Source organism: Ips typographus, linkage group LG9 (genome assembly GCF_016097725.1).
Source record: "Ips typographus isolate SLU linkage group LG9, UJ_Ityp_2.0, whole genome shotgun sequence".
NCBI classification, from domain to species: domain Eukaryota; kingdom Metazoa; phylum Arthropoda; class Insecta; order Coleoptera; family Curculionidae; genus Ips; species Ips typographus.
In genome coordinates, this window is record NC_138430.1 from 7,856,584 (window position 1) to 7,871,165 (window position 14,582).

The window sequence follows — 14,582 nt, forward strand, 5'->3', positions numbered from 1 at the left end:
AAATATTAGAAAAATGACATTTTTGGTAAAAAGTGCATTTTTGGCAATTTTTTTTTTGGCTTCATAAATGTTCCAATGCACAGCAAAAGGTATATTTATACCAAAGAACCTTAAATTAGATAAAATAAGCACAAAAAAAGCACTTTAAAATTTTTTATTTTTCAAAAAATTTGAAAGAATGGGGGGGTATTAGGGGTCATTTTTTACTATTTTTTAAGATTAAATATCTCGGTAACGTGAGGAGCTAGAGGGGCGAGTTTTAGCTCACTTTGTAGTCTCTTTTATCCTTTTTCTAATGGCGGTTTAGCGAAATTGATAGAAATTCAAATAAAAAAGTTACAACCTTTCAAATATTAGAAAAATTACATTTTTGGTAAAAAGTGCATTTTTAGCAATTTTTTTTTTTGGCTTTATAAAGGTTCCAATGCACAGCAAAAGGTATATTTATACCAAAGAACCTTAAATTAGATAAAATAAGCACAAAAAAAGCACTTTAAAATTTTTTATTTTTCAAAAAATTTGAAAGAATGGGGGGGTATTAGGGGTCATTTTTTACTATTTTTTAAGATTAAATATCTCGGTAACGTGAGGAGCTAGAGATGCGAGTTTTAGCTCACTTTGTAGTCTCTTTTATCCTTTTTCTAATAGCGGTTTACCGAAATTGATAGAAGTTCAAATAAAAAAGTTACAACCTTTCAAATATTAAAAAAATTACATTTTTGCAATTTTTTTTTTGGCTTCATAAGGGTTCCAATGCACAGCAAAAGGTATATTTATACCAAAGAACCTTAAATTAGATAAAATAAGCACAAAAAAAAGCACTTTAAAATTTTGAGAATATTCGGTGAAATTGGATTTCCTTAAATTATTATCTTCACTAACAAAAAAATTATAAAACAAAATTATCAGATTTTTTACCAGAAACTATCTGGCAATCCTCGAGAATAACTAAAGAAATACATTTATTTTTAAATACAAAACCTATTCCAATAAAGTTAGGTTAGGTTTAACATACATTTTATATAACTACCGTATTCAATCAAGTGTTATTGTTAACTGGTAGACAATATAGGGCGTCTCATAATTTTTGACATTTAAGCTGTATTAAGACAGTATTAGTTAACCGTCCATCGATTCAGCAAAACCTCGAGAACATAAATAATTATTCCCGGTAATAAAAAACGGGATTAGAAGATCCCGTCTAAGCCTGTCGGGGTGCAAGTTTCGAAAAGCGGCTTAACGGTTATTTAGGCATTCAGTACGCCGACAAGGGACCAGAAAAAACTCGGCAGCCTATGTATCTTCCGGGATACCGTAATTTAGAAATTCTTTTCTTTTCGTGCGAAACGTGAAAGAACGTAAAACCCCCGCACCTATTTAGGTAAATACGTGGCGAAAAGCGAGTCTCTGTCTGTCCTTTTGGTAAATAAATATTTATGAACGTGCCAGGAAGAAAAATGTGGATTTATTGATCAGTTTGGACATCAAACTAAAAATTAGGACAATCATCAAACTGGATTTACTTAGTAAAAAAACTTTGAAGGGTGCCAACATGCATTTGGATTGTTTCTGGACGATTTCAACGATCCCCTCCTAAGCCAGAAGCTTAATATCTCGAAAACAATTTAGAAATCACAACTCTGGAAGTAAAACCATTTCTTTGAAGTCCAACAAATACATATTGCCAATATCTTGCTTCCGGCCATTCTCCTAATATACGATTTGCCCCTTACATAGTCGTAACTTGTTTCAGCGCCAGAAAACCGAGGGGTCGATTCTAGATATAAGTGGTGGAGTGAAAAGGAGAACCGATTCCGGTGTTTTCCTCTCTAGAAATTTCATGTATAGAAATAATCTGGATTCAAAGTGTGTATGTAACCCTTTTGTGTAGGGTTACATTTTTGGGAATTACTAACTAGCCAGGTGCGGATTTCTGAGGTGAGGAATAAATACCCCAGTCTCACTAAGGGATATCCCTTCTAAATCCCATGATCCCAGGAGCAACTGGAGATTATTTATAGCGGGTGCGTGCGTATGAGTGGCCCTAACATAAAATCTAATAGAAAATTATGCTGCAGAAAACAAAACGGATTCCAAGACCCCATGGGAAATTATTGGTTGGATTTAAGTTTTGATCTCTAAAAAAAAAAACAATCAAACATTCAGAAGCAACTTTTCAACCCAACATAAGTCATTTATAATTTTGATTCTCCTTTCACCGAAATAAATTAAGTCGGTGCATTCGCGTAGCAATCTGGAATGGCAGTAAACATTCCAGTAAATTACATGACTGGATACGTTTCTTAAATGAAGTTTCCTTGATAGCGATTTATAGCGCCAAAAGTGGAGTTTCTGTTGCTTTTATAACGAATTACGTCTGCTCGCATGGGAGTCTAATTTTTTTGCAATTCCCTGGAAAATAACCGTCGTAGAATCAAATTGGATGAGTATTTTCCGTTTGCCTAAGCGAAGATAAACTTTTAGATAAATATGCATTTTGGACCCAACAAATGGGGATTTTGTAATGGTAACCACTCAGTTTTGCTCATTTTTTTATGGCCAAATACTAATAAAATTGTATTGTTTGATATGGTTTATTTTGTGAATGCTTTTCAATCTATTTCAAAAAAGTGTTAAAATGACCAAAAACGACGGTGTATACAGGGTTTGAATGCACAAATTTTAACCACGTATTCTTCGTCCAAAATTAACCCAGTTTGCCCTATAAACTATATCCCTGAAATGCGTCTTTCACGAAATACAGGGTGTTGAAGTTTTATAAAAAAACACAAAATTATTTTTTTTTTCAAAACGCCTATACGTATTTTAATGAAACTTTGTGGTTTTCATAAACATAAGAAGCGCTAATTTATAAGTGGCTGCCTGGGACGCCATTTTGTCTGTCATTTCTTGAAACTACGTGAAATTTCCTTTAAAATGAGGTGCAAGTCAATATTTTGACAGAAAATTCAAAATAGCGGCCTGGGTCGCCATTTTGTCTGTCATTTGTTGAAACTACGTAAAATTTCCTGTAAAATGAGGTGCAAGTAAATATTTTGACATAAAATTCAAAATGGCGGCCTGGGTCGCCATTTTGTCTGTCATTTGTTGAAACTACGTAAAATTTCCTGTAAAATGAGGTGCAAGTAAATATTTTGACAAAAAATTCAAAATGGCGGCCTGGAACACCATTTTGTCGGTCATTTCTTGAAACTACGTGAAATTTCCTTTAAAATGAGGTGCAAGTCAATATTATGACAGAAAATTCAAAATGGCGGCCTGGGACGCCGTTTTGTCTGCCATATCTTGAAACTACGTGAAATTTCCTTTAAAATGAGGCACAAGTCAATATTTTGACAGAAAATTCAAAATGGCGGCCTGAGACGCCATTTTGTCTGTCATTTATTGAAACTACGTAAAATTTTCCTTAAAATGAGGTGCAAGTCAATATTTTGACAGAAAATTCAAAATGGCGGCCTAAAAAGCCATTTTGTGTGTCATTTCTTGAAACTACGTGAAATTTCCTTTAAAATGAGGTGCAAGTCAATATTTTGACAGAAAATTCAAAATGGCGGCCTAGAACTGTCAAAAAATACAACTTTTTTATTTGTCAAGTTACAGTTGACGACTCGGTGTCATTTTATGTTAAAATTTCCCGGAAAAGACGCTGGTGCAGTCGGTTTTTTGATATCTCAAAAACTAACAAAGTTAGACCTAAAATTTAACATTTTAACAATTTCTTTGCCAGGAACTCGGCCGGATTAAGAGATACATGAAATCTGACTAAAAAATATTTACAAAATAATATGTGATTAGGGATCTTTTTTTACTACTTTTTGAAATTCAATATCTCCGTAACATGAAGAGCTAGAGAGCCCAGTTTTGGCTCATTTTGTAGTATTTTTTATTCTCTTTCTAATGGCGTTGGAGCGAGTCAATATTTTGACAGAAAATTCAAAATGGCGGCCTGGAAAGCCATTTTGTCTGTCATTTCTTGAAACTACGTGAAATCTATACAATCCCCAGAAGCTGTGCTTTAAAAACAAGATATTTCTAACATTTTTTTCTAAAAAAATGCATAATTTTGGAAAAAACTTGCAAATGTTTGTATTAAATGGTCGAAAACGACAATTTGACGGAAATTTATACAAAAATAGGATGACGCATCAATGCAATAGACAGGTACACGGTTTTGAATGTGGCGTTTACTTTTTATTTGTCACATTCAAAACCGTCTATTGCATTTCTGCGTCATCCTATTTTTTTATAAATTTCCCTATAACACAACCTGCATTTCATATCATTTCAAAAAATTATTTAAAAAAAAAACTAATTTCCTATTAAAAAAACCGTTTATCTTTTTACTTTTTAAAAAAATTTAAACAGAGTAAAAATGACATATTCGAATCCTTTCTTCTTGGCCTCCTGAATTCCCTGACATGTTGGTGTTGCACAAACATTTTCAGTTTGACTAAATGGAAGTGTCAAAAATTCCTCTATTTTATGCAAATTTGCAAAATTTTCCTCTATTTTATAACTGTTATTAACACTAAAGATACACAGTAAAAGAACCTCTAAATAATTAAAGACCTTTTAGCTCTCTTCCTAATTGTTAAATAGTTCTGATTTTGATGAATGACTTGCGCCTCGGTCTGGCAAACTTCAAAAGCTTAATGCCATTGTCTCCGAAGGCATACATTTAGTTTAGCCGTGTCAACTCTGATATTGTTCGGAACTTACAAGAAACCCGAGTTGCGCCTAACTTTGTGCCGGTTCTTTCCATATTTGATCCGAAAGTTTCGCTAACTAGATCTCCATTTTATAATTGCTTTTTGCCTTAGATGCGACTGCAATTGACTTCGTCTGAATAAATTTGAGTTTCATTTGGCAGGGATTAAATTACCCTAGATCAACTCGAATTGTATAAATAAGGACGATTCTTATGTAGGTCTTGGTGCTAGTTTTTCATTTTATTTGATTAAGTGTTTCATCCGGCTTGTTCATGTTACCCCTTCATAAATTAGCGGGTTTATTATTCATCGTTATTAGATCTTCGTTGGAATTATGCCTTTCGACATGCAGAACTAAAATTCTAGTTCTACACGCAAATTAACATGTGAATTACCATATATGGTATGAAAAAATTTTAGATTCCAATTTAATTGAAAATGCCACGTGTTGAATCTCCGGCTTAAAAAAATCATAAATCAGGAAAAATTGGAACATCCTGCCAAACCCACACGAGACCGATTTAGGTACAACAATACTATTGCCCCAATAACCACATCAGAGTGACATGCAGGCAAATCCACTAAAGAAAAAAGGACACATTCATAAATCCACGTTTCGTTCACACACGTGTTTCCCACGGTCACTTTATTTGCCGATGGGACCGAAAATATTATCTTGTTCCTACAATTTTGTAACGTTTTCGCGCCGGCGTTAAATCCACTAATTATTTCCGTTGTTACCCAAATAAGCAAAATAACTATTAACTTTGAAATTATGTTCTGAAGAAACTTGCCAACCGCGAGGAAACTTGTAAAGTGCAAACTCAGCATACCAAAAACTTTCCCTCAAGTTATGCTAATTTGGAATTTTAAATTGTTTTAATCTGCTGAACTTTTTACGCTTCTAAAAACTGAACATTTTTAATTTCCTGTTTGTTTTTGAATCAATACTCGTTAATTTTCTGTCAAGTTGGGGTTTTGACATAGTAAGCCCAAACTCATTGAAGCTTAACAATCCCATTTGCAAACAGCAAACGCCATAACCGTCGTCGGTGCTTCATATCGAGAGCTCGATATCTCCTCCAAAATGGCATAAAACTCGCATTCTTCGTTCATAGTTCATTCAAATCGCCCATTAATCATTTTCTATTGCGAGCATTACAACGGCAATCGACGTACAGAACTAATCAAACTACCCTGTTTTCGTTGAATTTTACGCGCCCATTTCCACGCTTAATTTGTTAATAAAATTCAATGACAGAGACTGATAATTATTATCAATTCTCCCGGATACTAAAAGTGGAGTGTTAATTTGATGTCAAAGGGGATTATTTGTCAATCAGTTAATTTTACTTTTATAAATGTTAATATTTAATCAAGACTGGTACAGTAAAATGCTTTTTATTATACTTAACAGAAAATACTACATTTTCAACTGTTTATAAAATACAGTAAATATGACATTTTCGGAACAGCGCACGGAAATTTTTTCCCGATCCCTCTTTCCGTGCGCTTAATAATAAACATAGATAACCATGATACTAGATATCCTATGGCAACCCGAAGAAAAAAAAGAAACGAGTAATGTGTCTATAGCAACGATTTATTTATTAATGACAAATTTTATTTTCTGTCAGTGAAAATTAAGTATTTATGTACTTATTACATTTTGCAAAAATGAATTCAGATTGTGAAGAAAATCGGGATATTCCCGAAAATATCTTACAACGAGTGGCAGAAGTGAGTGCAGATTTATTACCAGTGAAATCCAGGTTGAGATATGAACAAGAATATAACAGTTTTACCGAATGGCGGACTCAGAAACGAATCAAAATTGTGAGTGACGATATTCTTTTAGTATATTTTTCTGAAAAAGCCAACACTATGAAATCCTCCACTTTATGGAGTCGATTCTCTATGTTAAAGAGTTGTTTGGCAATAAAAGAAAATACTCACCATCAATATCCAAAAACAATTGCTTTTTTGAAACGACAAGCTGTAGGATATATACCAAAGAAATCCAAGATTCTTACAGCAGAACAAGTAACCAAATTTTTATGTGAAGCTTCAGATGGAGAATATCTACTAGCAAAAGTAATTTTAGTGATGAGATGATTTAATACGTTTGAGTTTAGATGATGTGGAAGATAATGGGCGTTTCCTTGTCGTGTTCTTACGAGATGGAAAAACTCACAGGTCAAGAAGTTTTACCATTACCAATGAAAATTGCAAATTCGATCCCTGTACAATTTACCGTAAATACGCAGATCTCCGCCCTAAACATATGGAGAGTAGAAGATTATTTGTTGCATACCGAAACCAAAGATGTTACGCTCAACATGTTGGGTGCCATAGTATCAGTGGAATTCCATAACTTGTTGCAAAATACCTAAAACTAAAAAATCCCGAAGAATATACCGGACATGGGCTAAGGCGCTCTTCGGCAACCATGTTGGTGGAAAACGGCGGTGATTTGCTCACTTTGAAAAGACACGGAGGATGGCTTTCTTCCAATGTAGCAGAAGGATATATAGAAGAGTCCATACAAAGAAAAATTGAAGTATCACGGAAGTTGTTTAGCCCTTGTAACTTGGAAACTACAACATCTGTAACAGTCAATCAAGAGAACCAAAGCACACACGAACACTCAAAAAGAAATGCAAAAGGGATTGAGCTTCAACAATAATACGAATTGTACAATAAATATTACTATTAATAATAACGGTTCTGTCCAAAATTAATTTTCTTAGAATTACCTACTTGTATTTTTTTTGTTAATTTGAGTTGTATGTACTTACATTTTTACTGTTTTAAAAATAAAAATAAATATTCCCGATTTTCTTAATAATTTTTTGCGATATTTTTTGTTTATGTTGATTTCAGGTACCTAAGTATAATAAAAAATATCGTTCATTACTCGTCCAGAAATGGAAATCCTTATTTGGTACTGGTAATGAAATATACTATTTTGTTAGGAAACACAACATTTGTTTCAAAATTGGGCTTAATTTAGTAAGAAGAGGAAGGAGGAATTGTAATTTTCAAAATTAGATGTGCATTTTGATATTCTGCTTGTTTTTCAATACTAATTTTCCTCTTTTTTTTCTAGATCATGTTCGTGAATTCTCGTGTGGTTCAAATTACTACCGCACGTTCCACATGGACGTGAAAAGGGACGCCCTATACGTCGGTGCAATGTAAGTAACCCATTAAGTTTCTGGATGCTAAACTGAATGCGTCCATCACCGACGGTTACGCTGTATGTAACATTAAAACGAAAATTATCCTTAAAACGATTTATGTGCCCACTGAACTCGCGCACCCTACACCATTTATGTAAATTTTTCAACCTTCCACCCTCATTTTAAAATGGCATTGTGAGGTGACATCTGGCGGCGACATGCGATGTATATTATGTGTCCTTTTATTATTTTTGAACGGTTTTTTTGTATATAATTTATTCATTCAATTTGGTTCAACTTCTTGACGATAAATAAATTGCAGTTTTTAGGAGAAGAATTTCAAACGAGTAGTTTAATTAACACATTCATAATTTATGGTCCTGAAAGCCTAACTGCTTTTTAATTAAATCCTTAGTCTACCTTGTGCTTCAGCGACTCTCAATTTCTTTTGTGTTCATTTAATTTATCAAGCGATTCGGTTTTTTTATTGTTCCTGGGGAAGCTTTAAACTCCTGCAAGATTTATTATTTTTGTTATTAGCTTGGAAAATTTAAGGTTTCGACGATAACGATGAAATTTAATTAAATCACGGTTTAACAGTGGAGTTTTAGTTCGATTTTTCTAACATGGTTTACCAAAAAAAGTGGATTTTTTTTGTTAATAAGTAGTTGCCAAACTGACAGGTTTCCTGTGCTGCTTTTGATTTCTGAAAATTTCCAGAGCCTTCTACAACTGGCTTGAAATTTTGGCAATTTTTTATTTTTCTCCAGAAGACTTCCAATGCACAAAAAAAGGCATATTTATATCAAAGCTCCTCAAATTAAGTGAAATAAGTAAAAAAAAGCACTTTTGTCGAACGAAAATTCGTTTATGCCACTGATTTCATGAAGATCACAAAAATATTTGAATGTATTCCTTATGACCATATTAATTAATAAAATGTACAAAGTAAAGTTAGTGACATTTAGAGTAAATTTCCTTTATAGAAACCACCAAAAAGTCGTTTTAATTAGAAGAAAACTGCAATTATAACAGTGCTGGAATGCGGTGAGTTCAACAGTCAATTAGCTCAGGAACTTTTAAAAGTAAAGTATTTTGCTTTTTATAAATAAAAGTAAGTTTACTTATCTTTTTCTGTAATAACTTTAGCTAATATCCGATATGCATTAAACGTACTACGGTGGTGAATGTTGAAGTGAATTATTATCGAATTAATTACGGAAAAGCTAAGCAGTAAAATGTGAACCCCCGGCTTATAGAGTCCTGCTACGCCTTTTAAATATTCAACGATCAATTTATGGTTTTTAATTGCAGCAGGCTCCGTGGATATAAAAAAAAAAGTTAGAGAACGTGATAGCTCTTTTAATTAATAGCACCAACTACAAAAGGACCGGCTCTGTTTTTTTTTATTCGCTCCGAGTGTATACCCTGCAGTTGTTATTTGCTCCTTTAAATTGGCCGGAACAAAAACCTTCCAACAGAAAAAATTTGGATGGCAGAATGAACCGAAACAGAATCTCGGTTATCAAGTCCTTTTCGTTGGAAATAGCTTTGATAATAAGGCATTAAATATTTACGAACTTCTCACACTGGAAATAAACGATTTTTATATGGCATAGAATTTCTTATTTACGCTTTTTATGTCTGAATAGGAGATATTCCATATGGCGAAAAATGGGGAGCGATAAGTTAGTTCGAACAGCCATTGCTGAATAAATATGAAATAAAAAGTTTTGAATTAGGGTCGCTTGGTGCTACAGCACTGTTTAATGTTTTCCAAGTATCTGTCTAACAGAAAGCCGAAATTTTCCTATAAAATGTACTCAAATAACCTAAAATAAAACCTAGAAGCATTTCTAGCAACTTTTGTTTTTTGGAATTGTAAATAATTTACATTATGCATATAAAGTTGTAACTTTCGTAACTAAAATTCCTAATAGAAATTGTCAATTTTACAGCGGTTCAAATGGGCGAGAGTTAATAATTCAATTCGGATTTGAATTATATCATAATTTCCATATATCCATCGGTCGAGTTTAAATATAGAGAGTAGCTGAAATTTACTAGTTTATCCATGAATAATATTCGTGGATTTTCCAGGCAATGAGTCCGGAGGCACATGCTAATTTGACGCTTCAACGTAGCATTAAAAATGCTGGTTAGATTTTCAAAATGTATGCAAAAGAATTAACACAGTTGAGAAATGTATTTTTGCTATAATAATTATTTTATATTGATGTTTTTGTTAATTTCCAGTGGGTTTAATTCAACCGTATTATTTAATTGATAATTCACAATAGATGCAACTCAAGTGTGAAATTTATTATACATTTTCATATAAATGCTAGAGGAAGTGTTTTTGACAAAAACTCAATTTGGTAACTAACACACTTACTGTATTTTTTATGTTCTTGTAAAAATTACATACTTTTGACAAAAAATAATTTTGGGAAGGCTTTTTGGGACAACTACACATGGATAATCAAAAAGCTCATACCGAAAACTATACATATTGCAGGGTGTTCGTATATGGTTGAAAACTAGCCGTAGGCGAGCGTTTTCCGATAAATTAGGTGGATATTGTGTTGCCCCATTTACTCCTGCCGACGTGCTGGATTTTTGCAGCTTGTTTTATATGCATGTGCAGGTTTTTTAGGCTGTATACCTAACGAGAATGCGGAAATGAGGCAATTCAGTTTCAATGAATCGCCTATAAGCGTTGTGTCTGTGAATTTACTAGGTTATGTGTATTAGGGTAGTTTGTAATTGGTCAAGAAAAAGCAGCAAGCTGAAATCACAAATTACTCACTGTGCTAAAGTTTACCTTATGGATTTTTCATCAAAAACAATTTATTAAAAATTAAAAATTAATTAAATCCTTTTCATGTTAGTACAAAAGTAATGATTTCACGTTCACTAAACTTTTCTTAAAAACTAAAACGAAACGAAAATTAAAACGCCATTAATAATGCGGATTAAGCAACACAAAAATCGAGTCGGTATTATATTTCACCTTATCTCATCTAAATATAAACACACAATACTTGGTGCAATAGCGACACAAAAGCAACCCCGTTATTTAATACTACAACGCCGTGTTGTGGAAATGATAAATTGTTTGCTAATAGATTCAGTGACCTTAAAAGAAAGTGAATTTCTGACAGGAACGGAAACACGAACGACGTGAAACTCCTAATAAAACAACGCGAATTTCTAGTTGAACTTAAAAATAAATTTTCCACGGTTATGAAAGTTTCCTTTTTCTGAGGAAACGTTTTGTTTCCTTTACTTTTGTGGGGTAATAGCTCACGGTGTTCTTTTTATGGCGCTCGGTGGGTTAAATTAAGCGTGGATTCTATAGAGGTTTCGTTTGTTTCGCTGACCTCTAAAACCCCAACTAACTCATTCCTAGTTAACCTTAAGGGTAACGAAATCATGCAGTGAAAAATTTTTCAGTAATTCAAACCCTTAAAAGCCGCCTTTCTCCGTGATGCGCTTATAACTCTCCCTGTAGATTCAACGAACCATGAAGCTTACAGGGTGGTTGACGGAGCGTGGAGCACAAACGCTCCACCTAACAAGGGTTTTAGCATAGTCTTTTACAATGTCGCCACGTAAAGAAGGGCAGAATTATTTAGGTAAATGAAACCCACCTTTTTTCAACACAATTTTTTATTTTTTTTATTTTCTTCCCTTAAATTGTTATTTGACTTGCAAGTCGTAGTTTGTGATTGACCCCCCATACAAATTGAAAGAAAAATTACCTTTTTTGTGCTTATTTCACCTCATTTAAGGTTCTTTGGTACAAATATGCCCTTTGCTGTGCCACAACAAATGCCAAAAATACATTTTTGACCAAAAATGTACACATCTGCTCGTGGAAGATGTGGCAACATAGAGCATAGTCCCAACTGACAGTCGACTAAACATTTTGAGGTCAGGAATTTTAAAAAGTTGAAAAACACCAAAAACGACAAACAGAAGAAATAAAAACTTAATTTAGGGTTGTTTAAGTTTATTAATTAGTGTTGTTATTGCGAGACCTTCGTAGAATTTAAGATTTTTCTTCACCAAACTGGAAAACTTGCAACATTTGGGGGTAAACAAAGACGGAAAGTTCCAATCAAACTTTGGCTTGGGAACAACAACCACATTCAATTTAAATTATCTGGAAAGAACATCACAAATAGGTGCATTCAAACGAGTCATTAACAGCCCAATACCCACGTTTCAAGAATTATTCCATAAAATTTGCAAGAAAGGAAAGGCAATGTGTGTATCCTGGAGACTATTAAATCGTAAAGCAGTGTTTTAACTTATAACAGAATTGTTGGTGTTTTAAGAACTTGGTTTTGTGATATAGAATGCTTATTTATTTCCTTTTGTAAATTTACTCAGCATTAAATACACATCAATTTGGTTTTGTTGTGTGATTTATTTAACATGTTTTTTCAATTTCAGTTCAATTTATTGTAAGAGAGGTACCTCAGTTAAAGAACCTAACTCTAACTTAGCTAACTATAGCTAATTATCTAAGTTATCTAACTTAGCCAGAAACTTATTGTTAAGAATCTAATTCCAAGTAAACAATACTGCATTCCTGTCTCCTTGTCTGGCATTTCAGGATGAGTTAACTGTCTAAACACAATAGGTTTTAATTAAAATGTTTATTAAATTGCTGGAATAGCAACAATTAAGAAACACACCCCCCCCTCACCAATACCATTAACCATTAACAACACAGAATGCACTAACGAACTACAGGGGGAACTTTTAAAATGCTCACGTTTCTATGGGGGTGTTAACAATAGATTTAAACCTCTTGCCACGGTAATGTACTGTGTTGCGTTGCGGAAAATCACTCTTTATTCTTCTTACAGTAATCTTATTAAGGAGACCTGGTTAGCAGCAAGCCTTCAGCTGAATAAACGGTTTAGATAAAAGGGTTTCGAATGACATGTTAGGGAAAGCGACATAATCCAGCTGGTAACACTCAACGAGTTTTTTAGGGAGAGATTTGGTAAATTTTACAGTTGGTAAGTCGTCCTTTGACAATAACAATTTCCAAATCCAATTTTTAAAAGATATTTAACCGTAACAACTTTAATCGTAACAACTTTCTTGTGATATGTTCCTGAATAATTAAAAATGCAATCTAAACATGCAACCAGCCAGTTATTTCATGCTCGACATAAACCTCCCCCAAAACATCCGCGCGAACCGTAAAAACCAGCACAGGAAGTTTTCAGGGAAACACCCATCGGTCCCGCGTTCAAGTTTGATTTAACAAGCTTATCGTACCCTTTCAAATAGTCTTTGCCGATCCTGATAAGCGATTAGAAGGGAACAAGAGTGTACGAAACGTCAGAATGTGACATGACTGAAATTGATTGCGCCAAGTGCCCGGCTCAGTCCCGTTTTATAAACGACAGTTTAATTCGGTTTTTCCGTCGTTGCCATATATTTCACGGCTATATCAGATGTGGACATTTCATACTTTATTCGATTTGGGAATTGTTTAAGATTGTTCGGATAGGAAACGTTAAAACACGCGGGGTGCATTTTATTTAAGGATGTTTTTTTTTTGATTTGACAGGCTTAGTCTAGTCACGATCTTTACCAGAGCGCGACGTTAATTCGAACAGTGTCACGAATTCAGGCAGACACGTTTTTTTGATCGAATTAGTCGAGTTTTGCGGTGGGGATAAAATATTTAGGTGCTTTCTGGTAATTTGGTTTTGTTTTTGTACGTCTCTTTGAGGGGAATTGTTGTTTTAAGCGAATTTAAAGAAAGAAAATACTCACATAAAGGTATTGGCATTTTTTAGGAATTTTCATTGAATTGAATCCCTAACGGTTGAGGTGGCAACCTAGCGTTTTGAGTATCTGAATTGTTGTATTGCTACATATCAAAAATAATCACGTGACCTGTGATTTTCAAATAGACTATAAGTCACGAGACCAGTGCTGGATTTAAATCATTCACCGCCGGATGCTAAATTTTATACTTAATACATTATGAATTTTCTTTTTAATCTTAAAAAAGTCACGTGACATTGAGGATTCGCTTTGACTTTAAAAATAAGTGAAGTGAAGTTTGATGGTTAAAAATAGTCACGTGACTTTAAAAATATCATACATATATACATATATAACATTTTGACATTTAAAACTGTCACGTGACATTATGAATTTCATTTTTAATCTTTAAATTGTCACGTGACCTTCAGGATTCGTTTCGACTTTAAAAATAAGTCAAGTGATCCCTAAAATTAAGTTTGATGGTTAAAAATAGTCAAGTGACTAAAAATATCACTTTAAACTGAAAAACAGTCACGTAACCATTCAAATAACATTTTGACATTTAAAACTGTCACGTGCCGTTATAAATTTCATTTTTAATCTTTAAAATGTCACGTGACCTACAAGATTTGTTTTGACTTTAAAAATAAGTCACGTGATTTTTAAAAATATCACTTTAAACTGAAAAACAGTCACGTAACCATTCAAATAACATTTTGACATTTAAAACTGTCACGTGACATTAGGAATTTCATTTTTAATCTTTAAAATGTCACGTGACCTTCAGGATTCGTTTTGACTTTAAAAATAAGTCACATGATTTTTAAAAATATCACTTTAAGCTGAAAAACGGTCACGTAACCATTCA

At 33.4% G+C, this 14,582-nt stretch overlaps 1 protein-coding gene across 1 annotated transcript in view; it reads left to right on the plus strand.

Moving 5' to 3' along the window:
• Nucleotides 1-14,582, plus strand: part of LOC145734306 (semaphorin-2A-like) — a 261,310-nt gene that overhangs the window by 177,911 nt on the left and 68,817 nt on the right. Inside the window, 1 exon segment of the mRNA XM_081987598.1 lies at nucleotides 7,840-7,927. Coding sequence (XP_081843724.1) covers nucleotides 7,840-7,927 — 88 coding nt within the window.